At 46.5% G+C, this 27351-nt stretch overlaps 1 protein-coding gene and 1 long non-coding RNA gene across 2 annotated transcripts in view; one reads left to right on the forward strand and one right to left on the reverse strand.

The window, feature by feature from the left end:
* Positions 1 to 27351, reverse strand: part of LOC117504783 (potassium voltage-gated channel subfamily KQT member 2-like) — a 344945-nt gene that overhangs the window by 23649 nt on the left and 293945 nt on the right. Inside the window, 3 exon segments of the mRNA XM_034164283.1 lie at positions 19318 to 19438; positions 24245 to 24376; positions 24966 to 25074. Coding sequence (XP_034020174.1) covers positions 19318 to 19438; positions 24245 to 24376; positions 24966 to 25074 — 362 coding nt within the window.
* On the forward strand, positions 7260 to 23266 carry LOC117504794. The gene is made up of 3 exons (XR_004558899.1): positions 7260 to 7270; positions 16328 to 16332; positions 23172 to 23266. It is a non-coding gene; the product is annotated as an uncharacterized LOC117504794 (long non-coding RNA).

Raw genomic sequence — 27351 nt, forward strand, 5'->3', positions numbered from 1 at the left:
CTCCCGACGGCCCAGGAGACAGCAGACCTCCTGGTTCATCACGTCTTGCGGCTGCATGGGATACTTTCGGACATCATCTCAGATCGTGGTCCCCAGTTCTCTTCACAGGTGTGGAAGAGTTTCTGCAAGGAGCTGGGGGCCACCGTGAGTCTCTCGTCCGGGTACCACCCCCAGACCAACGGCCAGGCAGAGCGGGCCAACCAGGAGTTGGAGCAGGCCCTTCGGTGTGTCACCTCCGCACATCCGGCGGCCTGGAGTCACCATCTGGCCTGGATCGAGTATGCCCACAACAGCCAAGTTTCGTCTGCTACCGGCCTCTCCCCTTTTGAGGTGTGTTTGGGGTACCAGCCCCCATTGTTCCCGCTGGTGGAGGGAGAGGTCGGTGTGCCCTCGGTCCAGGCCCACCTCAGGAGATGTCGCCGGGTGTGGCGGACCGCCCGCTCTGCCCTGTTGAAGGCCCGGACGAGGGCCAAGTCCCATGCGGACCGCCGACGGTCCCCGGCCCCCACGTACCAGCCCGGGCAGGAGGTGTGGCTGTCAACAAAGGATATCCCCCTCTGTGTGGACTCAACCAAGTTGAAGGACAGATACATCGGACCATTCCCTATCCTCAAGATCATCAACCCGGCCGCAGTGAAGCTCCGTCTCCCGGCTTCGCTGCGGATCCACCCTGTCTTCCACGTGTCCCATCTCAAACCGCACCACACCTCGCCCCTCTGTACACCTGGACCCACGCCGCCTCCTGCCCGGCTCATCGACGGGGAACCTGCTTGGACGGTCCGCAGGCTCCTGGACGTCCGTCGTAAGGGCCGGGGGTTCCAATATCTGGTGGACTGGGAGGGGTATGGACCTGAAGAACGCTCCTGGGTGAAGAGGAGCTTCATCCTGGACCCGGCCCTCCTGGCCGATTTCTACAGACGTCACCCGGACAAGCCCGGTCGGGCGCCAGGAGGCGCCCGTTGAGGGGGGGGTCCTGTTGTGTGGGCCGCTGAAGAGGAGGTACTGCTGGCCCACCACCACCAGAGGGCGCCCTGCTTGGAGTGCGGGCTCCAAGCACGAGAGGGCGCCAGACCCAGAGGAAGTGACAGCTGTCACTCATCACACCAGCTGTCACTCATCTACACCAGTACTTAAGCCGGACTGCAACTCCACCTCCCCGCCAAGAAATCGACTACCGAGAGGTCATTTTCTCTGCTGACTCATATCGTTGAGTAATTTCTGAACTTCTGTTGCAGCCGGTATCCTGTGGTGTTCGCCCTTATCTGGGGAATTGGCGTGTGGCGTGATGACGACGACTGCGCCACAGATAAGTGGTTAAACAAAGAGCTGCACGAGTGTGTGATTCGGAGGTGGAGGTCCTCCTCCTGACTGTGTACAGACTGTAGACCACTGAGTGTAAGGGCTTACACTCATTCATCTTGTCTCTGCTTTTTGCCAGCAGTACCAGGTTCGACAGCCGAAGACAGAGGTCACCTGGGGACTCGGGACTTGGCGGCTCCGGTGTTCTTCAGACCGTTGGTGGTGGAGGCCGTGTGGGACGCGGCCTCTCTCTCGTCGGGGTCTTCTATCTTCGAGCCTGCCCACACGTCACCTGGTGTTAATTGACTTTGCAATTTCTGTATATTTAGTTGTGTATTGTCACAACATTAAATTGTTACCTTTTGGCTCACTCATTGTCCGTTCATTTGCGCCCCCTGTTGTGGGTCCGTGCTACGACACCTTCCCAACAGTATTACCACAGATGAACTGTTCCTGTTTCCATATCTTCTGAAATAAAACTGCAGAACACAAAGTAATCTAAAAAACAATGGGGAGAAGTTCAAATCAAATTCAGTGTATTGCCTAAAAACTAAAAGAAGGGAAAAATGGGAGCGGTAAAGGAGCGGGAGTCATTCTGAATGGGAGCAGCAAAAGACCAAGAATCAGGGACAAAACACTGTGATTAAGTGAAGAAGGACGAGGATGATCTTAGCCGAACCTGAGAGAATATTTTTTAAATGCAGCTCAAGTGAGCTCTCTGGTTTGCATATGCTGCCCCCTATATCAGGCAAAATGGAAAGACATAGAAATTAATGTCATAAACCTTTCCAAATACAAACAGCACATTAGGGGATAAACGGAACATCTTATATCAAGAAAATGATAATGAAATGAGACGTCAAACAATGAATATCTGAGCCACAATTGTAATGGACGGTGAGAGCAGAATACTTGTTTGGCCTGAACCTGGAACAGCTGACCTCAGCTTCAGACAATGGATCGATACGGGCATCGCTGCAGTTTGTGTGCTCGTCAAGGAGAGAAATTCAAGAGTTCTGGGGAGCTCCAGAGAGAATTCAAAATTGGAAATTGGAAATTTTCAGATATCTACAAATCAGAGATTTCTTCAAAAAAAAAAAAAAAAAGCTAAAACCATATATATCCTCAGAGGGTAATGACATAATAGTGATTCTAACTGAAGCATATACAAAACCTAAAAAGAAAATTACATCCAAACTATGTCAGGGACTCCAGAAACAAAGAGGTGATACCACTGGAACATGAACTGGGTACGGAAACGTGACAGGAGGATTGGCGTTCAGTGTGGGCCACTCAGCACACAACTATACAAGGTCTATTAGAAAAGTATCCGACCTTATTATTTTTTTCAAAAACCATATGGATTTGAATCACGTGTGATTGCGTCAGACAAGCTTGAACCTTCATGCGCATGTGTGAGTTGGTTGCGTCATTCGCCTGTGAGCAGGCTTTGAGTGAGGAGTGGTCCACCCCCTCGTCATTGTTTCATTGTCAGGAAATGGCAGAATGATTTGGGCTTTTTTTCCATCAGAATTTTTTCAGAAACTGTTAGAGACAGGCAGCTGGAAACCATTAGAAAAATTTATCTGGCTTTTGGTGAAAATGTTACGGGCTTGGTAGAGAATAAAGAGTGTTACTGTCGCTTTAAGGACGGCCCCCAGTGCCTGTGGGGCGCGCCACGCTCCGAAGCCACTGGGGGCTAAACTCAAGCTGTTTCTACAGGATGGAAAGACTGACTTTTGACAACCCACAAGAAGCAGCCAAAGGTCTCGAAGAATTTGGCATAATGATGGAAGCACCAAAAAAGGAGCCAGCTTGGGAGTTAGCATTGTGCGCTGCAGGTTGGCAGTCCCCTCGCAGCAGGAACAAACAAGTTCCTGTTGGAGAAATAACTGCCAGTGTTGAAACTTTACACCTTTCTTTGGACAAATATGAGAAGAACAAGTTACAGGATGATTGAGGTATGTGGAAATTACACCGAGAAGAGGCCAGTGGAAAGCACAAGTTAATATCAAAGTGCTGTGGCCACAGTGTCCGGGTATACCTTTACACGTACATTTACGCATATTGAAACCTCAGAATCAATGAAAATGAACTGGACTCCGATTATAACTTGTACCAAAACATACATCAAGAATGTAAATATTATACAGAAGCAGAATTTAATACCAATATTGAAACAGATGGGACATTTTCATTAATTCATTTTAAATCTGTTGTGTGGGCCGCCAGAAGATGAGGTACTGCTGGCCCACCACCAGAGGGCGCCCTGCCTGGAGTGCGGGCTCCAGGCACCAGAGGGCGCAGCCGCCTCACAGGAGCAGCCAGGGTGACAGCTGTCATGCATCACCTGCAACAGCTGTTACCAATCAGCAGGGGTACATCAGCAGGACGACGTCTCCACCTCTTTGCCGAGATATCGTTCTACCTGGAAGGTAATATTCTCAGCTGACTGCTTGACAGTAACCTTTTGTGATTTTTGTGAGTGATAACAGACCTTTTTTCCAACGAGAGGTGGAGGTAGCTTTCCTGCCGTGCGGATTACTGGGTGCAAACGCGCCCACCTTTAATTGTGTTTTTGTTCCTCGCCAGCAGTACCAGGTCCGACACGCGGAGGCAGTGGCCACCTGGGAATTCGGGACTTGGCGGCTCCAGTATTCCTGGGGTCTGGTGGCGGAGGAAATCGTGTGGTTCCGGTTCTGCTTTGGACAGGTGTCTCCTATCTTCGAGCCTGCCCACACGACACCTTTGTGAATTGATTCTGATCTATTGTTGTAATCTGTTGTATTTGTTGTGCACATTCACAACAGTAAAGTGTTGTTATTTGACCTACTCCATTGTCCGTTCCTTTGCGCCCCCTGTTGTGGGTCCGTGTACCGACACTTTCCCAACAGGATATCTCGGCCATCGTCATGGATCCCGAGGGGCGTCAACCGGCTGTTGAACGGCCAATGGAAGAACAGGGCGCACAGGCGTCCGCAGGAGGAATGATCGGTGAGTTGCAGCGGATCCTCACCGCTTTCACGGCTCGGTTGGATTTAATGACCGAGCAGAACGTCCTCCTTAACCGCAGGGTGGAGGCTCTCACTGCGCAGGTGGAAACGCGCCCTCAGGGCGCTGCTGCGGCTATCCCTCCTGTCGACCCTGTGCGTAACAGTGACGTTCCACAGGTCGTTCAACGACCCCTCCCACCTTCCCCTGAAACATACATAAGCCCTCCAGAGCCGTACGGAGGTTGTGTGGAGACGTGCGCGGACTTTCTTATGCAGTGTTCGCTCGTCTTCGCACAACGTCCCGTCATGTACGCGACTGATGCTAGTAAGATAGCTTATGTCATTTATCTGCTTCGTGGCAAGGCACGCGCTTGGGCTACAGCGCTTTGGGAGCAAAATTCACGGCTCCTTCTGATATATGATGGGTTTGTGAGGGAGTTCAGAACAGTGTTCGATCACCCAAATAGAGGAGAGACCGCTTCAGCCGTGCTGCTGTCAATGAGACAGGGGCGCCGGAGCGCAGCTGTTTATGCAGTCGACTTCCGCATCGCGGCTGCGAGGTCCGGCTGGAATAACACTGCCCTCCGTGCCGCCTTCGTAAACGGACTGTCGTTGGTCCTGAAGGAGCTCCTGGTGGCCAAGGATGAACCGCGGGATTTAGACGGGCTTATCGATCTCGTTATACGGTTAGACAATCGGTTAGAGGAACGCCGTCGGGAGCGAGGCGAAGGACGTGACCGGATACGCGCCGCCCCTCTCCCTTCCGGGTTCGAAAAGGGGCCGCCCTCCCCACGCTCCACAGCCGCAGCGCTTTGTGGGGCAACAGCTCCCCCTGGTGACGTTGTTAGGGAAACGCACAGGGCCAAAATGGGGAGGCTGATCCGTGGAGAGTGTTTTCTCTGCAGCTCAACAGAGCACACACAGAGAGACTGCCCCAAACGGCCAAAACGTCAACACTCACCCTTAGAGACTGGGCTAAGGGGGGGTCAAGACATTCAAGTGAGACACACACAAATTGCCACACGACTCCCAGTCACAATCCTGAGCGGGGATTTAACCCTTCAAGCCCGAGCACTGGTGGACACGGGGTCAGAAGGGAATCTGCTAGACAGCAGATGGGCAAAGGAGGTAGGGCTCCCTCTGGTGGCGCTTCCTTCGCCATTGCAGGTGCGGGCACTAGATGGCACCCTCCTCCCTTTACTCACACACAAGACACAACCAGTAACTCTGGTGGTGTCTGGAAACCACCGGGAGGAGATTGAGTTTTTTGTAACTTCTTCTACCTCCCGCGTGATTTTGGGCATCCCATGGATGTTAAAGCACAATCCCCGGATCGATTGGCCGTCTGGGGTGGTGGTTCAGTGGAGCGAAACCTGCCATCGGGTGTGTTTAGGATCCTCGGTTCCTCCCGGTTTCCAGGCTAAGGAGGAGGTCAAAGTCCCTCCCAATCTGACGGCAGTGCCGGTTGAGTACCACGATCTTGCTGATGTCTTCAGCAAGGATCTGGCACTCACCCTTCCCCCGCACCGTCCGTACGATTGTGCCATTGATTTGGTTCCAGGCGCTGAGTTCCCGTCCAGCAGGCTGTACAACCTCTCACGACCTGAGCGCGAATCAATGGAGACCTACATCCGGGACTCATTAGCTGCCGGGCTGATCCGGAACTCCACCTCCCCGATGGGGGCAGGTTTCTTTTTTGTGGGCAAGAAAGATGGCGGACTTCGTCCATGTATTGATTACAGGGGGCTGAATGAGATTACGGTTCGCAACCGATACCCGTTGCCATTATTAGATTCCATGTTCACCCCCCTGCATGGAGCCAAAATCTTTACTAAGCTGGATCTTAGAAATGCGTATCACCTGGTTCGGATCCGGAAGGGAGACGAATGGAAGACGGCATTCAACACCCCATTAGGTCACTTTGAGTACCTGGTCATGCCGTTCGGCCTCACAAACGCCCCCGCGACGTTCCAAGCATTGGTTAATGATGTCTTGCGGGATTTCCTGCACCGATTCGTCTTCGTATATCTAGATGATATACTCATCTTTTCTCCGGATCCTGAGACTCATGTCCGGCATGTACGTCAGGTCCTGCAGCGGTTGTTGGAGAACCGGCTGTTTGTGAAGGGCGAGAAGTGTGAGTTTCACCGCACATCTTTGTCCTTCCTGGGGTTTATCATCTCCCCCAACTCCGTCGCTCCTGATCCGGCCAAGGTTGCGGCGGTGAGAGACTGGCCCCAACCCACTAGCCGTAGGAAGCTGCAACAGTTCCTCGGCTTTGCAAATTTCTACACGAGGTTCATTAAGGGCTACAGTCAGGTAGTTAGCCCCCTGACAGCCCTGACCTCACCAAAAGTCCCCTTCACCTGGTCGGATCGTTGCGATGCCGCGTTCAAGGAGTTGAAACGGCGCTTCTCGTCTGCACCCATTCTGGTGCAGCCCGATCCTAGTCGCCAGTTAGTGGTTGAAGTGGACGCCTCGGACTCAGGGATAGGAGCCGTGCTTTCCCAGAGCGGGAAGACCGATAAGGTCCTTCACCCGTGTGCCTATTTTTCCCGCAGGTTGACCCCGGCCGAACGGAACTATGACGTCGGCAATCGAGAACTCCTTGCGGTGAAAGAGCAGCCAGGGTGACAGCTGTCACGCATCACCTGCAACAGCTGTTACCAATCAGCAGGGATACATCAGCAGGACGACGTCTCCACCTCTTTGCCGAGATATCGTTCTACCTGGAAGGTAATATTCTCAGCTGACTGCTTGACAGTAACCTTTTGTGATTTTTGTGAGTGATAACAGACCTTTTTTCCAACGAGAGGTGGAGGTAGCTTTCCTGCCGTGCGGATTACTGGGTGCAAACGCGCCCACCTTTAATTGTGTTTTTGTTCCTCGCCAGCAGTACCAGGTCCGACACGCGGAGGCAGTGGCCACCTGGGAATTCGGGACTTGGCGGCTCCAGCCTATCAGTTATTTTTACAAAAGTATTTATGGTTATATAATCAAAACTGACCCCTAAAAAAACATGCAAGTTAAAACAAGATGTAATGATGAACCTTGGATATCAAAGGGTATATTAAAATCCTGCAAAAAAAAAAAAAATGTTTATCGAGACTTTGTAAAATATCGCACATTAAACGCTGAAAAGCGATATAAGGCCTATAAAAACAAACTGACTTCTATAATCAGGTATGCAAAATAGAGTATTATACAAATTTGTTAATGAAAAACAAAAATAATATTAAAGGAATGTGGAAAGTGTTAAGGGATGTAATTGGTACTAAAAGGAGCTTTAGCTTGCCATCGTATTTAACAAATGAACAGAATGTTGAAAAAAGTGCATTAAAATGACTGACTTTGTTAATGTTGGCCCAAATTTAGCTAAAACTTTTCTTTTGCAAAATAACGACAGTTGGAAAGGGGAAAGCAAAGTCATGCAATCTTATTATCTTGGTGAAATTAGTGAGAATGATATTACTACCATTGTGTCTACATTAAAAAGTAAATTTTCATGTGATAGTGACAGGTTAGATATTTTTATTATTAAAGAGACAAATCATTACATTAGTAGCCCATTAAAATTGATATTTAATTTGTCTTTTAACACTGGTGTATTTCTGGATAAAATGAAGGTGGCTAAGATTTTACCACTTTTCAAATCTGGTGATAGGCACAGTCTTACTAACTATAGGCCAACATCTTTACTTTCTCAATTTTCCAAAATTTTGGAAAAACTTTTTGCTAAAAAAAAAAAAAAAAAAAAGATTATTTTTTTGAAAAACATTCTTTAATTTATGGCAATCAGTTTGGCTTCAGAAGCAGCCGCTCAACAGCTATGCCATTAAAAATCACAGAGGACATTACTACCGAACTTCAGAGTAAAAATCATATAGTAGGAGTTTTCATTGACCTTAAAAAGGCTTTTGATACTCTTGATCATAAAATTTTGTTAGCAAAGCTACAGTCAGTGGTGGGCACAGATAACCAAAAAAATTAACTTCAATAACAGATAATCAGATAACTGAAAAGTTATCTTCGATAAAGATAAAACGATAAACCACCCAAAAATGTATCAGAAGTTACAGATAACCAATAACCGATAAATTCCAGTATTGTCTCTGGTACATTTGCAACTACTAACAAGCTGAATTTGCATTTTAACACCACGATCGCTTTTGGAAGCATCAAAAGCGACAACAGACCCAAACAATGAGCCCACACGTCTATGTCTGAACATCCTGCCCCCTGCTGGAAGCTCTTGCTTACTACACAGCTTCCAGCACAGACGCAAGCTGAAAGCAGCCACAAAGCTCAGCTCTCTACCCAATCACAACTGTTGTGAAAGTGTAGTGACACGGACCCACAACAGGGGGCGCAAATGAACGGTCAATAGATGAGCCAAAAAGTAACAATTTAATGTTGTGAAGGTGCACAACGAACATACAGACAATCTCAGAATGTGATTACAGTCAATCCACAAAGGTGACGTGTGGGCAGGCCCGAGGATAGAAGACGTCTGTCCTGAGAAGAGCCGGAACCACACGATTTCCGCCGCCACCGAACCTGGTGAATACTGGAGCCGCCAAGTCCCGAATTCCCAGGTGATCACCGTCCCCGACTGTCGGATCTGGTACTGCCGGCAAAGAACAAAGACAGTCAAGTGTGGGTGTGTGTACACCCAGTAACAACAACGGTGGGAATGCCACCTCCACCTCTCACTCAATATGCTGAAGAGTACCGCAGTGATTCCTCAGGGGAAAAGAGTGCCGTCCTGCACTCACTCAGCTTCCACAGAAAGAGGGACTGGTACTCCTGCAAACACTCACAATATACAGATATATTGCAACACAAACGGCTGAGGATATTACCTCCAGTGAAGTACGATATCTCGGCGATGAGGTGGAGATGACGTCTGGGTTTTATGGAGTGGGATGATGAAGAATGAGTGACAGCTGTCAGGACATAATGAGTAACAGCTGTCACTCCCGGCTGTGTCCTTGGCGGCAGTGCCCTCTCGTGCCTGAAGCCCGCACTTCACACAACGCTCCGGTCAGGCGGAGGTCTTGGAAAATAAAGTCATGCTGACTTATGGTTTTGTGTGAATACAGATAGAATAACTCCATTAATGTCAATTCTGTCATTTGTACAAAGTTAAAATATAACATATACTCAACAAAAATATAAACGCAACACTTTTGGTTTTGCTCTCATTTTGTATGAGATGAACTCAAAGATCTAAAACGTTTTCCACATACACAATATCACCATTTTCCTCAAATATTGTTCACAAACCAGTCTAAATCTGTGATAGTGAGCACTTCTCCTTTGCTGAGATAATCCATCCCACCTCACAGGTGTGCCATATCAAGATGCTGATTAGACACCATGATTAGTGCACAGGTGTGCCTTAGACTGCCCACAATAAAAGGCCACTCTGAAAGATGCAGTTTTATCACACAGCACAATGCCACAGATGTCACAAGATTTGAGGGAGCGTGCAATTGGCATGCTGACAGCATGAATGTCAACCAGAGCTGTTGCTCGTGTATTGAATGTTCATTTCTCTACCATAAGCCGTCTCCAAAGGCGTTTCAGAGAATTTGGCAGTACATCCAACCAGCCTCACAACCGCAGACCACGTGTAACCACACCAGCCCAGGACCTCCACATCCAGCATGTTCACCTCCAAGATCGTCTGAGACCAGCCACTCGGACAGCTGCTGGAACAATCGGTTTGCATAACCAAAGAATTTCTGCACAAACTGTCAGAAACCGTCTCAGGGAAGCTCATCTGCATGCACGTCGTCTTCATTGGGGTCTCGACCTGACTCCAGTTCGTCATCGTAACCGACTTGAGTGGGCAAATGCTCACATTCGCTGGCGTTTGGCACATTGGAGAGGTGTTCTCTTCACGGATGATGCAAAGGAGATGTGTTGCACTGCATGAGGCAAATGGTGGTCACACCAGATACTGACTGGTATCCCCCCCCCATGAAACAAAACTGCACCTTTCAGAGTGGCCTTTAATTGTGGACAGTCTAAGGCACACCTGTGCACTAATCATGGTGTCTAATCAGCATCTTGGTGTGGCACACCTGTGAGGTGGGATGGATTATCTCAGCAAAGGAGAAGTGCTCACTATCACAGATTTAGACTGGTTTGTGAACAATATTTGAGGGAAATGGTGATATTGTGTATGTGGAAAAAGTTTTAGATCTTTGAGTTCATATCATACAAAATGGGAGCAAAACCAAAAGTGTTGCGTTTATATTTTTGTTGAGCATATATCTTTTAATGTTGAATAATGCACTAATTCTGAGGTTTTGTAACAAACACAAACAGACTGCAAAGGATTCTGGGTAAAAGTGCCTCTGCTAAACACTGATTGGTTCAGTCATTCATTATGTAAACCAACACGTTAATGTGACGCGTGTTGTGTGTTGGTGTTTACAGATAAATGTGCTTTTGTAAAATATTCCATTTTTTATTTGTAAAAACAGGCATTTCTATGGAGCCCTGGCAGTGTCATCGCAAAATGTTTTGCATGTGGAGAGAATGTGCGCACATTTTATTAGTGCCGTGCGCATGTTATAAAACGTGCACTCAATATTGTCTTGACACATAAATGTTGACTTTACACTGTGCGAGTTTTGGCAGTTTTTGGAGTTTTTCCAGATGATTTTTCATTCGTGCAAGAATTTTTTGGACCGAGTTTCAGGTTAATCGTTCGTCCTGCATCGTGTAGTGTACATGGAGTAACAAGCTGCATTTAACATCTCATGACCACCTCCTGATCGCCGATTGTATGGTCGAATGAAAATCAAACCTGTTTGATATTATTCTGGTCGGCCGTCGTGAGGGTATCTTGCTGCTGAAGAGCTACAAGCGTCCAACCGCTCGCACTGTGCATGTGCAAACACCGCAGACCTGTCTTGTAATGTTTTGTTTTGTTTTTAAACTTTGATGTCTCCCATCAAGAGTTTGTGTAAATTAAGTTTGAAAAAAAAGCTTACATTGTTATGTGGGCCGCTGAAGAGGAGGTACTGCTGGCCCACCACCACCAGAGGGCGCCCTGCTTGGAGTGCGGGCTCCAAGCACGAGAGGGTGCCAGACCCAGAAGAAGTGACAGCTGTCATTCATCCTCTGCACCAGCTGTCACTCGTTCATCATCATCATCATCATCATCATCATCACCATAAAGGCCGGACTGCAACTCCACCTCCTCGCCAAGAAATCGACTACTGAAGAGGTCATTTCTCTGCTGACTCATACGTTGTGTAATAATCTGAACTTCTGTTGCAGCCGTTTTCCTGGTGTTTTCCTTATCTGTGGGATTGGCGTTTGGTGTGACAGCGACGGCTTCGCCTCACACCCCAAACCAGATAAGTGGTTAATCAGGAGCTGCACAAGTGTGTGATTGGAGGTGGAGGTGCTCCCTCCTAACTGTGTATGGACTGTGGATTACTGAGTGTGCGGACTCACACTCATTCATCTTGTCTCTGCTTTCTGCCAGCAGTACCAGGATCGACAGCCGAAGACAGAGGCCACCTGGGGACTCGGGACTTGGCAGCTCCGGTGTTCTTCAGACCGTTGGTGGTGGAAGCCGTGTGGGACGCGGCTTCTCTCTCGTCGGGGGTCTTCTATCTTCAAGCCTGCTCACACGTCACCTGGTGTCAATTGACTTTGCAAATTCTGTGTATTTAGTTGTGTATTATCACAACATTAAATTGTTACTTTTTGGCTTATTCATTGTCCTTTCATTTGCGCCCCCTGTTGTGGGTCCGTGCTACGACACCTTCCCAACATACATTTTGCTTCTGGAAACACGAGTCCGACGTGTGGTTTCTGAACATACAATGTGTGTGAGAACATAAATCTTGCACTCTGAACTTTTACACTGTGCGGTTCTGTGGTACAGTTTGAACTGAAACCGAGTACAGTGATTAAAAATATCATACAGTGTCTGCCCAGCTTCAGGATGAATACTGCCATGAACACTACAGCCAGTAGATGGCAGTAGAGACCGTGAAAACTTGCCAAAACAAAATTCCAGATAATCCGTGTCTGTTACATTTAAGATGTGTGGAATTTAACAAACGCAAATACAATAATGTCTATAAACCCAGAGAATATATTCACAAGACTTTTAGGCACCAGAGTTTAATGCTGTTGTCCGTGGAGCTTGAAAAAAGTGTTTCAAATGCATTTGTCCTGTCGTGAACGTACGACAGAACGAGATTATGCTGGGCACAGCATGTGCTCACTAAAACCTTAAAAATTAGCACATTACTTTAAAACTAAATCATATATCTGATATTTTCACTTTATAAAACTTCAGAAATGACAGTAATTTTAAATAACTTGTCCAAAATTAGTTTGGTTAAAATTTGAACCATAAGTTAAAAATGTATGCCTCTGGATGACTTGGGTGATATTGCCAGCATATCAGTATTGTTGTGTGGGCCGCTGAAGAGGAGGTACTGCTGGCCCACCACCACCAGATGGCGCCCTGCTTGGAGTGCGGGCTTCAAGCACGAGAGGGCGCCGGAGCCACTGGGAGTGACAGCTGTCACTCATCCTCAGCACCAGCTGTCACTCATTCATCTCATCACCATCACCATAAAGACCGGACTGCAACTCCACCTCCTCGCCGAGAAATCAGCTACCATTCAGGTAATATTCTCTGCTGAACCTTAATTCGAGTATTAGTCTGATCTCTTTTGCAGCCGTTTTCCTGGGACGGATACCCTGTCTGCTGAGTTGCCGTTTGGTGTGGACTGCGACGGCTTCGCCTCACACCCCACTCAGATACGTGGTTATCTCAGGAGCTGCACAAGTGTGTGATTGGAGGTGGAGGTTTTCCCTCCTAACTGTATACAGACTGTGGGATTACTGAGTGTGCGAACTCACACTGATCAGGACTGTCTCTGTTTTCTGCCAGCAGTACCGAGTCTGACTGCTGAAGACAATCAATCAATCAATCAATCAATTTTTTTTATATAGCGCCAAATCACAACAAACAGTTGCCCCAAGGCACTTTATATTGTAAGGCAAGGCCATACAATAATTATGTAAAACCCCAACGGTCAAAACGACCCCCTGTGAGCAAGCACTTGGCTACAGTGGGAAGGAAAAACTCCCTTTTAACAGGAAGAAACCTCCAGCAGAACCAGGCTCAGGGAGGGGCAGTCTTCTGCTGGGACTGGTTGACAGCGGCCACCTGGGGCGCAGGGCTTGGCGGCTCCGGTGTTCTTCAGCTCCGTTGGTGGTGGAAGCTGTGTGGGATCCGGATCTTCTCTCGCCAGACGTCTTCTATCGTCGAGCCTGCCCACACGTCACTTTGTGTATAATTGACAGTCCACCATATTGTTATTGTCTGTACGTCATTGTGCGATTCACAACATTAAATTGTTACTTTTGGCTTATCCATTGTCCGTTCATTAACGCCCCCTGTTGTGGGTCCGTGTCACGACACTTTCACAACAAGTATGGTATTAAAAGAATTTTTTTTTTTTTTTTGGTGACCAGTTCTCCTTTGCCTGCAGAGGATAGACCAGTTTCTCCTGGAAGCAGCTCTCGTCTGTTTTGCAGAGGGTAGAACTATACATCTGTTAGGAAACTTTTAACAGGTAGGTGCTCCACTGATTTTAAATTTTAAAAATGTTTGCCGCTGTTCGGCCTTGTTTACTACGTTATCGGTCTAAAAGTAATCGGACAAAAATTTATTGGAAGATAATTAGTCCGATAATGGTTTTTAAAGTTATCTAAAAAGATAATCCAATAATGAAAACATTATCTTCGATAATTATCTGTTATCGGATTATCGGAACGGTGCCCACCACTGGCTACAGTCGTATGGAATTAGAGGTATTGGATTAAACTGGATTACTAGTTATTTAGAAAACAGACAACAATACATAGAATATGCAGACCAGAGATCTATATTAAACAGAATTTCTTGTGGGGTCCCCCAAGGTTCGGTATTGGAGCCAAAACTCTTTAATATATATATTAATGACCTTTGTGATGTATCCAAGGCATTGTGTTTTGTCCTTTTCTGTTGTGTGTTGGGGGGGTGTGGCTGGACATTTTGGTGTTCTTTTCTTTTCTTTGCTCTCCAGGTGGTATGAAAACTGATTTGTCTGTGGAGAAGGTGCTGGCTGAAGAGTCCTTCATCCTCATCAACATCATGTGCAGCACCTGTGGATGGTGCTCACATGCAACCTTAAAGACTTTCAGCTGAAGCAGATAATTAGATGGCGTTCTGCATTTAAGCCATGTGTGATTCAAGCAGAATTGCCGGGAACTCAACCTTGTGATGTTCGTTTGTGAGACGCTGAGGACCGCGCCTGGGTTTGACACATCGTGCCTGTGAAGCAGGAAGGGTGAGGGACACATGCTGTCAGCACACATCAGAGGTGATTAATTGTTTGACTACTTGTTGATAGTAACTTGGTATTTTGTTACGCAGTAGATTTGAATTGTGATGAGAATTGTGCAGCTCGCTTCTCACTGCTGTGGCGTGCGGACAAGTGATCCTCCACCTGTTGTGAGAGGCTGCTCATTTGCATAAAGCTTAAAATACAGACCTGAATGTGTTGCTGATGGTGTGTGTCTTTTGAAGGATATTGGTTGTAACTGCTGACTTACCTCACCTCTTCTATCCTTCACAGAGAGTCGGTTTGTCGTGTCCACCTGGGGGGTGTTTGGCGGTAACAGTGAGTCCAGAAGCGCCGGGCTTCGATACTTTTGGGCGCTGGAGAGTGTGCCAGCCTTCACTCCACCAGAATGACGCTGTTTTAGTTTCTACACTTTGTTTAGCACCAGAGAGTGAATCAATAAATTGTTTTTGTTATTGGAACCGCTTTCTGGTTATTTTAGCACTGGGTTCTGTCAGACGCAGGTCCGCTCCTCAACCCGCGTTGACACATAACAGTAGTTCCCAGCCATTCCATAATGGACCCAGCAGCAGAGGCGGTTCCTTTCGCCGAAAAAGTTCAAGAACACTTGGAGAAAATATGGGAGCAATTACAGCATCTCGCAAACCGAATTAAACAAACAGACGCCCGTGTTACGGAGCTTGCAGCGCAAGCCGTTCCGCTTCCTGCTGCTCCAGCTGCGGCACCATCGATACTGGTGCAGATAACTCCGTCACCCAGAGATTCGGCGTCCGAACCAATTATTTGTCATCCGGAGCCTTATGCGGGAGACGTTGAAGCCTGTGCTTCGTTTTTGATGCAATGTTCTCTGGTTTTTGCTCAGCGACCGGCTTCCTTCTCTTTTGATGGGAGCCGTGTTTCATATGTGACAAATTTGCTCCGAGGTGACGCCTTAGCTTGGGTCACAGCGTTGTGGAGTAACAACTCGCCATTGTTAGGATCCTTTAAGGATTTCTCCCGGGAGTTCCGACTGGTTTTTGACCATCCGGTGAAAACGAATACCGTTGCCCAACGGTTGCTGAATCTCAGGCAGGGGAGGCAGAGTGCGGCGGAGTATTCCGTGGACTTCCGGATTTTTTCTGCTCAGTCAGGTTGGAATGCCGCAGCTTTACGAGGAGTGTTTGTAGATGGGTTAAATGAGTCATTAAAAGACGAGCTGGCAGTCCGTGACGAGCCAAACAATTTAGATGAGCTAATATCGTTGGTGATTCGTCTAGATGATTGGATGAAGGAGCGTGGACGCGAGAGAGGGCGGCCATCAGAACGGGTTTTTTCGTCTCGGGGCTTTCCTCGACACAGATCTGGGCCGCCTCTTCTTCGCCCCACTGAGGCTCCTCCGACGGGACCTCTGGCTCCTCTTGCTGATGAGCCCATGCAGCTCGGACGAGCGGAGATCACTGTATTGCCCCGACATATAAGCGTCAAGAAAAATAATAGTGACGTATCTCCAGGTGTTCTGGGACAGGCAAAATAACACACACACACACACACATAACGCGTCGACACATAACACTTTTCGCTGATGACACTAATTTCTTTGTGTCTGGAAATAATTTAAAAACAATTCAGAAGACTGTTGAACATGAAATGATATTACTTCAGAAATGGTTTATTAAAAATAAATTGTCATTGAATTTGAGTAAGACAAAATATATGTTGTTTACAAATCATAAATGCCCTGATAATATCAAGCTGAATTTTAATGGCACTGATATTGAGAGAGTGTCTGAATTTAAATTTCTTGGAGTACTGATTGATGAAAACCTGAAATGGAAGTCGCACATAGCAGATGTAAAAAAGAAATTTTGAAAAAATGTTGCTGTTTTAAGCAAGGTCAAGTATATGTTAAATTACAAGGCGATGAGACTCCTTTATTGTTCTTTGATTTTGCCATACCTGACGTACTGTTTGGAGGTATGGGGCAATACGTATGTTACTAACTTAATGCCTTTATTTATTGTACAGAAGAGGGCTATAAGGATAATTAATAGAGCTGCTCCGACAGCACATACAACAGAACTGTTTCTGAGGTCACAACTATTAAAACTGAAGGACTTGGTTGGTTTAAAAACATTATTAGTTCTTCATAAAGCCAAACGTTTTCTGTTACCACGTAGTCTGCAAACATTTTTCACTGTAAATAGTGAGACGAGCCAAAGAAGATATGGTTTTAAAACCCCTTTTGCTTCATCTACACTGAAGCAAATGTGTGTCTCAGTGGCGGACATGAAACAATGGAACTCTATGGAAAATCATTTAAAATGTTCAAATGTTTTTTATTTAAATGTCTGCATAAACAGAAAATATTTAAAATTGTATGAAAATCCAAATGAATAGAGCTAAAAAGAAAAAGGAAAAAAAATGCTCGTTGTTATGTGTCCATCCATCCATCCATCCATTCATTTTCTTCCGCTTTATCCGGAGTCGGGTCGCGGGGGCAGCAGCTCAAGCAAAGCCGCCCAGACCTCCCTATCCACACACACCTCCCCCAGCTCCTCCGGGGGAACCCCAAGGCGTTCCCAAGGCAGCCGAGAGATGTAGTGCCTCCAGCGTGTCCTGGGTCTTCCCCGGGGCCTCCTCCCAATGGGACGTGCCCGGAACACCTCTCCAGCGAGGCGTCCAGGGGGCATCTGGAAAAGATCCCCAAGCCACCTCAGCTGGCTCCTTTTGACGTGGAGGAGCAGCGGTTTAACTCTGAGCTCCTCCCGAGTGACTGAGCTCCTCACCCTATCTCTAAGGGAGCGCCCAGCCACCCTGCGGAGGAAACTCATCTCGGCCGCTTGTACTCGTGATCTCGTTCTTTCGGTCATGAGCCAAATCTCATGACCATAGGTGAGGATCGGAACGTAGATCGATCGGTAAATCGAGAGCTTTGCCCCCCTACTCAGCTCTCTCTTCACCACGACGGTCCGATACAGCGACCGCATCACTGCAGATACTGCACCGATCCGTATATCGATCTCATGCTCCATCCGTCCCTCACTCGTGAACAAGATCCCGAGATACTTAAACTCCTCCACTTGAGGCAAGGACACTCCACCGACCTGAAGAGGGCAAAGCACCTTTTTCCATTCGAGAACCATGGCCTCGGATTTGGAGGTGCTGATTTTCATCCTGGACGCTTCACATTCGGCTGCAAACCGCCCCAGTGCACGCTGAAGGTCCTGATTTGATGAAGCCAACAGAACCACATCGTCCGCAAACAGCAGAGACGAGATTCTGTGGTTCCCAAACCAGACCCCCTCTACACCCTGGCTGCACCTAGAAATTCTGTCCATAAAAGTAATGATCAGAACCGGTGACAAAGGGCAGCCCTGGCGGAGGCCAACATGCACTGGAAACAGGTTTGAATTACTACCGGCAATGCAAACCAAGCTCCTGCTGTGGTCGTACAGGAACTGGATAGCGCTTAGCAAAGGACCCCGGACCCCGTACTCCCGGAGCACTCCCCACAGGGTGCCCTGAGGGACACGGTCAAACGCCTTCTCCAGATCCACAAAACACATGTGGACTGGTTGGGTGAACTCCCATGAACCCTCGAGCACCAGATGGAGCGTGTAGAGCTGGTCCAGTGTGCCGCGACCAGGACGAAAACCACACTGCTCCTCCTGAATCCGAGGTTCGACCATCGGTCGAATTCTCCTCTCCAGTACTCTGGAATAGACCTTACCAGGGAGGCTGAGGAGTGTGATCCCCCTATAGTTGGAACACACCCTCCGGCCCCCCTTCTTAAACAGAGGGACCATCACCCCGGTCTGCCAATCCAGAGGCACTGTCCCTGATTGCCACGCGATGTTGCAGAGGCGTGTCAGCCAAGACAGTCCCACAACATCCAGAGACTTAAGGTACTCAGGACGGATTTCATCCACCCCAGGAGCCTTGCCACCGAGGAGCTTTATAACCACCTCGGTGACATCGGCCTGGGTAATGGATGAGTCTGGAACACAAAGGTAAGGCCGTCTAAACTTGTGTTGAAACAAGAATGGGGTACACGAGGGTTCAAGCTTCTCTGATGCAATCACATGTGATTCAAATCCATATGGTTTTTGAAAAAAATAATAAGGTTGGATACTTTTCTAATAGACCTCGTATCTGTGTAAAATATTACTTCTTGCTTGTAAAACGGTGATCACCAGGAACTGGTACAAACCAGATTCTCCAAGCCTTAAACAATGGACAGAACATAGTGAAAGAAATATTTTAATTCTAGAAGATGACCTTCACCCTGAGGTGTAGAGGAGAAGACTTCACTAACAAGTGGGCAAAATGGATCTTGTACACAACGCGGGGAAAGGATCCATGTGATTCAGGTTTGGACTTCCAGAGACAAACGAGGCAAAGTCATTAAAAGAGGATGTGGTGCACCCCCCCCTCCACAGTATAACGGCTTTTCTTTATGTTCATATGTTCTTGAAGACAAAAAAGCAATAAATAAAGAGCGTTAAAAAAAACTCAAAACACAAAAACAGCTTCTTCTGATTCTGATATGGACGAAGCTAAAAACTTTGCAGCAAACACAAAGATGTCAACAGTGACACATTTTACAATTTAATGCATGAGGTTTTTTTCCCCACATGGTCGCTGTCTCGTACCTGCTTCTCCACTTTCCCCAGCCGTCCCATCATGCTCGGGTCATCAGGTACCTCCTCTGTGCCTGATTTGGGACGGTCCTTGTCTGTGATTGGTGTTCCTCTGCCAACGATTTGATCCACCCTGCCAATCAGAACAAACCTCCACATCAGTCACCTCAGTAATGACAGGAGGGACTTGGAACCCTTGCCCTACTGGCCTTTAAACATCAAATCTATTTCTTGAAGTACAAAAAGATCAATTAAAAGAATCTCAATCAGATACAGATGTGCTGCCAAACTGACTTCACTTTAAATATATGCTCAATTTTTTACAGTGTCACTTCCAGAGAAGCCACGTGGGCCAATCACGTTCATATTTTCTGGAACTGCCAGGTTATAAGAATTTATTGGGAAGAGAGTCTCAAACATAAAGACTATTCTGTGTAGATGTTCCCTTCAAACCTGAACCCATGTACTTGGCTGATGTCCTACTGGGCACCTGGAACATGACTGACAAAAAAATTTAAATTACTCACTCACTTAAAAAAACTCACTGAGGACAAAGACAAACACAAGTCAGAAAACCAGAAGGACTGGAGAGACTTTATACATGAGATTTACACCATCATTCTCCCTGAGAGTGGAGAAAGATGATTTTTATTTTTTATTTTGTTTTCTTAGTTTATACACACACACGTACATACATACATATATATATATTGTTGTGTGGGCCGCCAGAAGAGGAGGTACTGCTGGCCCACCACCAGAGGGCGCCCTGCCTGAAGTGCGGGCTTCATGCACGAGAGGGCGCTGCCGCCACGGACACAGCCGGGGGTGACAGCTGTCACTCATTATCTCTTGACAGCTGTCACCCATCTACACTTCATCATCTCACTCCATAAAACCCGGACGTCATCTCCACCTCATTGCCGAGATATCGTCGACCTGTTAAGGTAACCTTCTCAGCCTTGATGTGTGCTGTACTGACTTTGTTTAGTGAACTCGTTTTTGCAGCTGTTTTCCTGCGGAGTGATTATCTGGAGATTGGCGTGACTGGCGACAGCTTCGCTTACACCCCCACCAGATAAGTGTTGAGACAGGAGCTGCACGAGTGTGTGTTAGAGGTGGAGGTGGACTCTCCATCATTGTTGTTACTGGGTGTGCACACACCCATATCTTATTGTTTCTGCTCCTCGCCAGCAGTACCAGATCCGACATTCGGAGACGGTGGCCACCTGGGGACTCGGGACTTGGCGGCTCCAGTATTCTCCAGGTTCGGTGGCGGAGGAAATCGTGTGGTTCCGGTTCTTCTCAGGACAGACGTCTTCTATCCTCGAGCCTGCCCACACGTCACCCTTGTGATTGACTGTTTGCAAAATTTCACATTCCTCTGTGTTGTGGTTGTGCTCATTCACAACAGTAAAGTGTTCATATTTGACTCTTTCATTGTCCGTTCATTTACGCCCCCTGTTGTGGGTCCGTGTCACTACACTTTCCCAACAGGATATTCGCTCTCAGACTGCAGGCTTACTTGTAGTTCCTAGGGTTTGTAAGAGTAGAATGGGAGGCAGAGCCTTCAGCTTTCAGGCTCCTCTCCTGTGGAACCAGCTCCCAATTCAGATCAGGGAGACAGACACCCTCTCTACTTTTAAGATTAGGCTTAAAACTTTCCTTTTTGCTAAAGCTTATAGTTAGGGCTGGATCAGGTGACCCTGAACCATCCCTTAGTTATGCTGCTATAGACGTAGACTGCTGGGGGGTTCCCATGATGCACTGAGTGTTTCTTTCTCTTTTTGCTCTGTATGCACCACTCTGCATTTAATCATTAGTGATCGATCTCTGCTCCCCTCCACAGCATGTCTTTTTCCTGGTTCTCTCCCTCAGCCCCAACCAGTCCCAGCAGAAGACTGCCCCTCCCTGAGCCTGGTTCTGCTGGAGGTTTCTTCCTGTTAAAAGGGAGTTTTTCCTTCCCACTGTAGCCAAGTGCTTGCTCACAGGGGGTCGTTTTGACCGTTGGGGTTTTACATAATTATTGTATGGCCTTGCCTTACAATATAAAGCGCCTTGGGGCAACTGTTTGTTGTGATTTGGCGCTATATAAATAAAATTGATTGATTGATTGAAGTAAGTAAGATCATACTGAACTTTCCATTATAAATGGGAATTTCCAGAAATGACTGTTGCAGTGCAAATGAGGGTGTGTGCCTATATCATTAAGAGTGTAACAGTATTTTAATCAAATAATGTACTGATATTTTAAACTTGAGAAATGATTGAAGTTGTGATTCATGAATGATTAATGGTGATGGTTGAACGTCCTGTAGTGATTATATATACAAGGTCTGTTAGAAAAGTATCCGACCTTTTTATTTTTTTCAAAAACCTGATGGATTTGAATCACGTGTGTTTGCATGAGCCAACCTTGAACCTTCGTGCGCATGTGTGATTTTTTTCACGCCTGTCGGTTGCGTCATTTGCTGGTAAGCAGCCTTTGTGTGGGACGTGTTTCGTGCGCTCGGCATTTTTCATTTCAAGGAAAAAGACGGAAAGACTGGAGCATTTTGCCACAAACTGGGCGACAGCCAGGTGGAAACCATTCAGATGATTCAGACGGCTTTCGGTGATGATCCTCTGGGCATCACACAGATTAAGGAGCGGTACAACCGGTTTAAAGATGTCCGCACAACGGTGGAGAGCGAGCCGCGCTCCGGGCGGCCATCAACATGCTGAAATGACCAGATCATTTCCAAAGTGAACACTGTGGTGATGTGGGACCGTTGTGTGACTATCAGAGAAATTGTGGAAGAGGTGGACATCAGCACTTTTTCTGCACATTCCACTGTGACAGAAGATTTGGCCATGAAAAGAGTGGCGGTGAAATTTGTGCTGAAGCTGCTGATGGCAGGGCAAAAGCACCTCCGTGTTGAAGTCCCACAGGACATGCTGGACTCTGAAAAATGATGCTCACCTCTTCCACAATTTCTCAGATAGTCACACGACTGAAAAGCCACCGAAAGCTGTCTGAATCTTCTGAATCAAAGAATCAAAGTGGGACAGGCTGAGTTGTTTTTGAGACAAAAAGAGGAAATGTGTTCAACTGTCAGTTAAAGAACAGAGAAGTTTCTAAGTTGGTAAACAGGATGAACAAGAGGGACGAGTGAGTGGAGGATTTGAGAGTCATCATTCCTTGGCAACCTGAGATATTGACATATAAAAACTGTTTGCAATAACAAGGTTATTTTTCCAAGTGAGGTGACTCTTCACTAACCCTCTGTAAAGGCTTTGGTGGAGCTCACAGGAACTCACTGTGATAGACAGCTGGAACTTCATGCATCGAGAGTGAGAGGACTTGGGAGCAAAATCATCTGAGAGAGAGATTTCTACACACACACGAGCAATCCAGGAGTGGAGCACCAGAGGGAGGAAGATAACCACAGGCCTGTAACTCGTGTGGGAGACGTGATCTAAGACTTCTCCCTCTGCTCCTAACCAATCCATGGAACAACACTCGGCATACGTGTGTTGGATTAGGTTCCCCTGGCCGGGGAACGTGAACTCAAGTCCTCACCCTCTCACCTTCCAAGGTTCAAGGTGTCTTTATTATCCCCAAGGGGGCAATTTGGTTTGCAGCAGCAGCAAAAATTTTGAGGAAAAAAATAATTCTATCCACTTTGGAATAAGGCTGTAACATAAAATGTGGAAGACTTTCTGGATGCACTGTATAAATGCAGTCTATTTATCATTTATCTTCAATAAAACATCAGCATCATCTGAGCTTAGTGAGTCCGGTTTGAGACTAGGGCTGAAACAATTAGTCGAGTAACTCGAATAATTCAATTGCAAAAATGTTCTGAGGCAAATTTTGTGCCTCGAAGCTCCGTTTAACGCTGTAGTACACATGCTAGGCCTGTACGTGGCGCTAACGTCCCCAGAAAAGCAACAGAGGAAGACTAGAGCATGCGCATCAGCTGTGTAAGCACCAATTCATCCAGCTTTCCAACATGACACACAGAGTAAAATAAAACATTTTAATAGAAAGAGGGTCCACACTGATCAGCGTGTTTGTCTGTTTTTAAAAACACACGGTTTGGTCCGCTGGCTGCTCTCTGCTCTATGTGGGGAGTGACTGTTCGCGCAGCGGCCGGCTGTTGTCTCTCTCCGCCTGATGTGAGGGGCTCAGCACCCCCCTCACACCGAGCAAGTCACAGCTCCGTCCCCGGACACACGACAAACAGTCTCTGAAAGAAGAAGTCCTCTCTTTCTTCTGTGTTTTGCTCAAACTGTTTCGCTTTTTAATTTTCACTTTTTTGGGCAACACGCACAAGCTTAAGTAAAATAATAATAATAAAAAAAAACACTGACTGCGAGGCTGCATGCTCAACCTCCAGCTGAAATGCATATGCTGAATCCCAGAGAAAAAGGGATTAAAGAAAAAAAATCACGCAGGAACCCAGTTCACCAACTTTTAAAAAAAAAAGGCTCAATTTAACAAGTTGGAGAAAAAACAAAACAAAACAGAAAGCCACATCCCATCACCATTTCAGCAAAATGTCAAGGCTTCGGCGCAGCAACATTGTGCCGCTGCTTAGGAAGAACCCTGGACTACTGATGATGTTTAAAAACGCAAAAGTACTTTTTATCCGATTACTTGATTAAGTACGAATAAGTATGAGTATATAATACTTGAGTATTCTATCGAATGCCAGAATAATCGACAGAATACTTGATTATTAAAATAATCGATAGCTGCAGCCCTATTTGAGACCAAAAGACCTTTGGCTTGATTCCTGGTCAGACTCACTCAGCTCCTTAAACTCCAAGTCACTTGAGCTTCCTTCATGAGAGCATGCACACATCGGTGTGCCAGTGTGAATGTGACGCAGTGCACTTTGAGAGTCTGCAGCAGACGGAAAAAGCATGGTCCACAGGTCAGAGGTTAAGGCCTTACCTTGCCTGGAGGTTTTTGATGCGAGCGAGCATGTCCAGGTGTCCTGCTGAATACTGTTCAATCACATCCATGACATCATAGGGGCGGAGACTCTCCTTAAATTTCCGCTTGGACACCATGAAGCGCATGATGCTGGGGTGGAGAGGGGCAGACAAAGAAGCATTTTAATCTGCAAACAAACCTGGCAACAACTTTAACCCTTCAGCCAATCGGAAGCCATTAATTAGATCAAACCTTCACCTGATGGATTTTGTGACATTATCAGTTTGAAACTGCTGACAGACGTTCAGCCCAAAACAAACCTTCCTAAACTGTCCATGAAGTGACCAGCAGACTGACTATAAATAACAAATAAATGAGGCAAAACAACAAAAACCATCTGGATGACTGAAATCAGAAAGAAAGAAGACGATGGTTTAAATAATAATAATAATAATAATAATAAATTATGACCTTTGACTGGCTGGACTCACGTCCAGAAAATGGTTAAAAACAAAGTGAAATGAGACAAAGCCTAACTGACTGTCTTACCCCACAGCTGATGGTGACCTTTGACCCTGGGGTGAACACTAATACAAAAACATAACATGAATAAAAAGCAGAATGATGTCAGTGCAGATCAGCCACAAAACAAACCCAGATGAAAGATGAAAATGCAAATGATTCTAAAAAAAAGTAATAATTAAATCATTTTAAAAAGCCACAATCAATCAGGTCCTACCAGATGGCTCTGATGGTGACCTTTAACCCTGGTGTCAGATCCTGAGGGACAAACTCACAGTGGCAGCTTTTATTGTCGTCCACCATGTCCTCACCGGGAAGACTGGCCTCTGAAAAGACAGGACACACATCAACAGGAGGGCGCATGAGCCCAGTAAGACCCAACGTGGCGCCGGTGGGCGTGTCAACAGCGCTTGTCATCTTTGTGTGTTGCACAACATGGACACAGCTGAGATATTTGGGGGAGATCTGCCTTCTCACACTGAGACGGGTCCGAGAGGACGGTCACTGTCCTGTGAGACACGTCTGATCAGCTGAAGCCAACATCAGCTGCATGAGTCATTCATAAAGCAAAAAACCTCAGGGTGACCTTTGACCTACACCTGAGAGAAATGACAGAATTTTAATATTTGTATCTAATAATTGATGAATCAACTGAACTTTTTAAAACAAATTGAACTTTTTAAAACTGAACATAGGAAAGAGAAAAGAATGAATGATTGATTTTAGGATGAAGGAGGGTCTCTCTCCAAAGGTCTCCAGGTGGAGGTCTTTGATTCCTGTCATGTTGACATGTTTTTGGACAACAAATTAAACTGAAAAAAGAACACTGAGGTTGTATTCAAGAAGGTTCAGTCAAGACTTTAGTTGAGAAAATTGAGATGCGTTGACATTAGCAGGGACATGTTACATGTCTTCTATCTTGGTGAGTGTCTTTTTGTTTCTGTTGTTCTCTGTTGGGGATAAAAACAGCATCAGCATATATCAAAAAGCTGCCTCTGTGATCGACATTGATCTGGATTCACTTGAAGCTATTCTAGAAAAGACAATGAGGAACAAACTAAAGTTGACTTTGCTCTTTGGAATCCATCCTTTTCAGTCTTTAGCAGCTCTTTTAGTCAGTGGCTCCTGGATCCTCAATGTTTTTCTCAACATATCCAGCAGCAGTCATGGTTTTAATCAACACTTTTAGTTCTTTTTGTTCCATTGCTATAGATCTTTTTTAATATATGATTTTATAGTTTTTATCATATTTAATATATTTATTTAATATATTTATATTTATATATATATAAAGTGCAGAAGCTCTTGGTTCAAAATCACCCCAGCCTATTCTCCATGTAATACAGAGTTGTGTCAGGAAGGGCACACAGAATCTGACTGTTTTATAGACGCAGGGAGATCATTCCACAGAACAGGGGCACAATAAGAGAAAGCTCTGTGACCCACAGACTTTTTATTCACCTTAGGGACACAAAGTAGTCCTGCACCCTGAGAACGCAAAGCCCGGGCCGGTACGTAGGGTTTAATTAGGTCAGCTAGGTAGGGAGGTGCCAGTCTGTGAACAATTTTATAGACTAGTAGCAGAACCATAAAATCTGATCTCACTGGGACAGGAAGCCAGTGAAGAGATGCCAGAATGGGTGTAATGTGGTTGAACTTTCTGCTTCGTGTCAAAAGTCTAGGCTGCAGCATTTTGAACCAATTGTAGAGCCCTAATGCTGGACTGCAGTAAACCAGAAAATAGAACATTGCAGTAGTCCAATCTAGAAGAGATGAATGCATGAATCAGGGTCTCAGCATCAGCCATAGACAGGATGGGATCATGTTTGGAGGAAACCAGGCACCATCCCTACAGTGAAGCATGGTGGTGGCAGCATCATGCTGTGGGGATGTTTTTCAGCAGCAGGAACTGGGAGACTAGTCAGGATTGAGGGAAAGATGAATGCAACAAAATACAGAGACATCCTGGATGAAAACCTGCTCCAGAGTGCTCTCGACCTCAGACTGGGGCAACGGTTCATCTTTCAGCAGGACAATGACCCTAAACACACAGCCAAGATATCAAAGGAGTGTCTTCAGGACAACTCTGTGAATGTCCTTGAGTGACCCAGTCAGAGCCCAGACCTGAATCCAACTGAACATCTCTGGAGAGATCTGAAAATGTCTGTGCACAGACACTCCCCATCCAACCTGATGGAGCTTGAGAGGTGCTGTAAAGAGGAATGGACCAAACTGCCCAAAGATAGGTGCACCAAGCTTGTGGCATCAGATTCAAGAAGACTTGAGGCTGGAATTGCTGCCAAAAGCACATCAACAAAGTACTGAGAAAATTATATGAATGGGGAGGTGATGGTCTAGTGGTTAAAGCGTTGGGCTTGAAACCAGAGGATCCTCGGTTCAAATCTCAGCCTGACCGCAAAATCAGTAAGGGCCCTTGGGCAAGGTCTTTAATCTCCTAGTTGCTCCCAGTGTGTAGTGGGCATCTTGCATGGCAGCAGCCTCACAGTGGGGTGAATGTGAGGGATTGATGTGTAAAGCGCTTTGAGCATCTGATGCAAGTGCAAAAGCGCTATATAAATGCAGTCCATTTACTTATGGACATG

This window comes from Thalassophryne amazonica, chromosome 3 (assembly GCF_902500255.1).
Source record: "Thalassophryne amazonica chromosome 3, fThaAma1.1, whole genome shotgun sequence".
NCBI lineage: Eukaryota > Metazoa > Chordata > Actinopteri > Batrachoidiformes > Batrachoididae > Thalassophryne > Thalassophryne amazonica.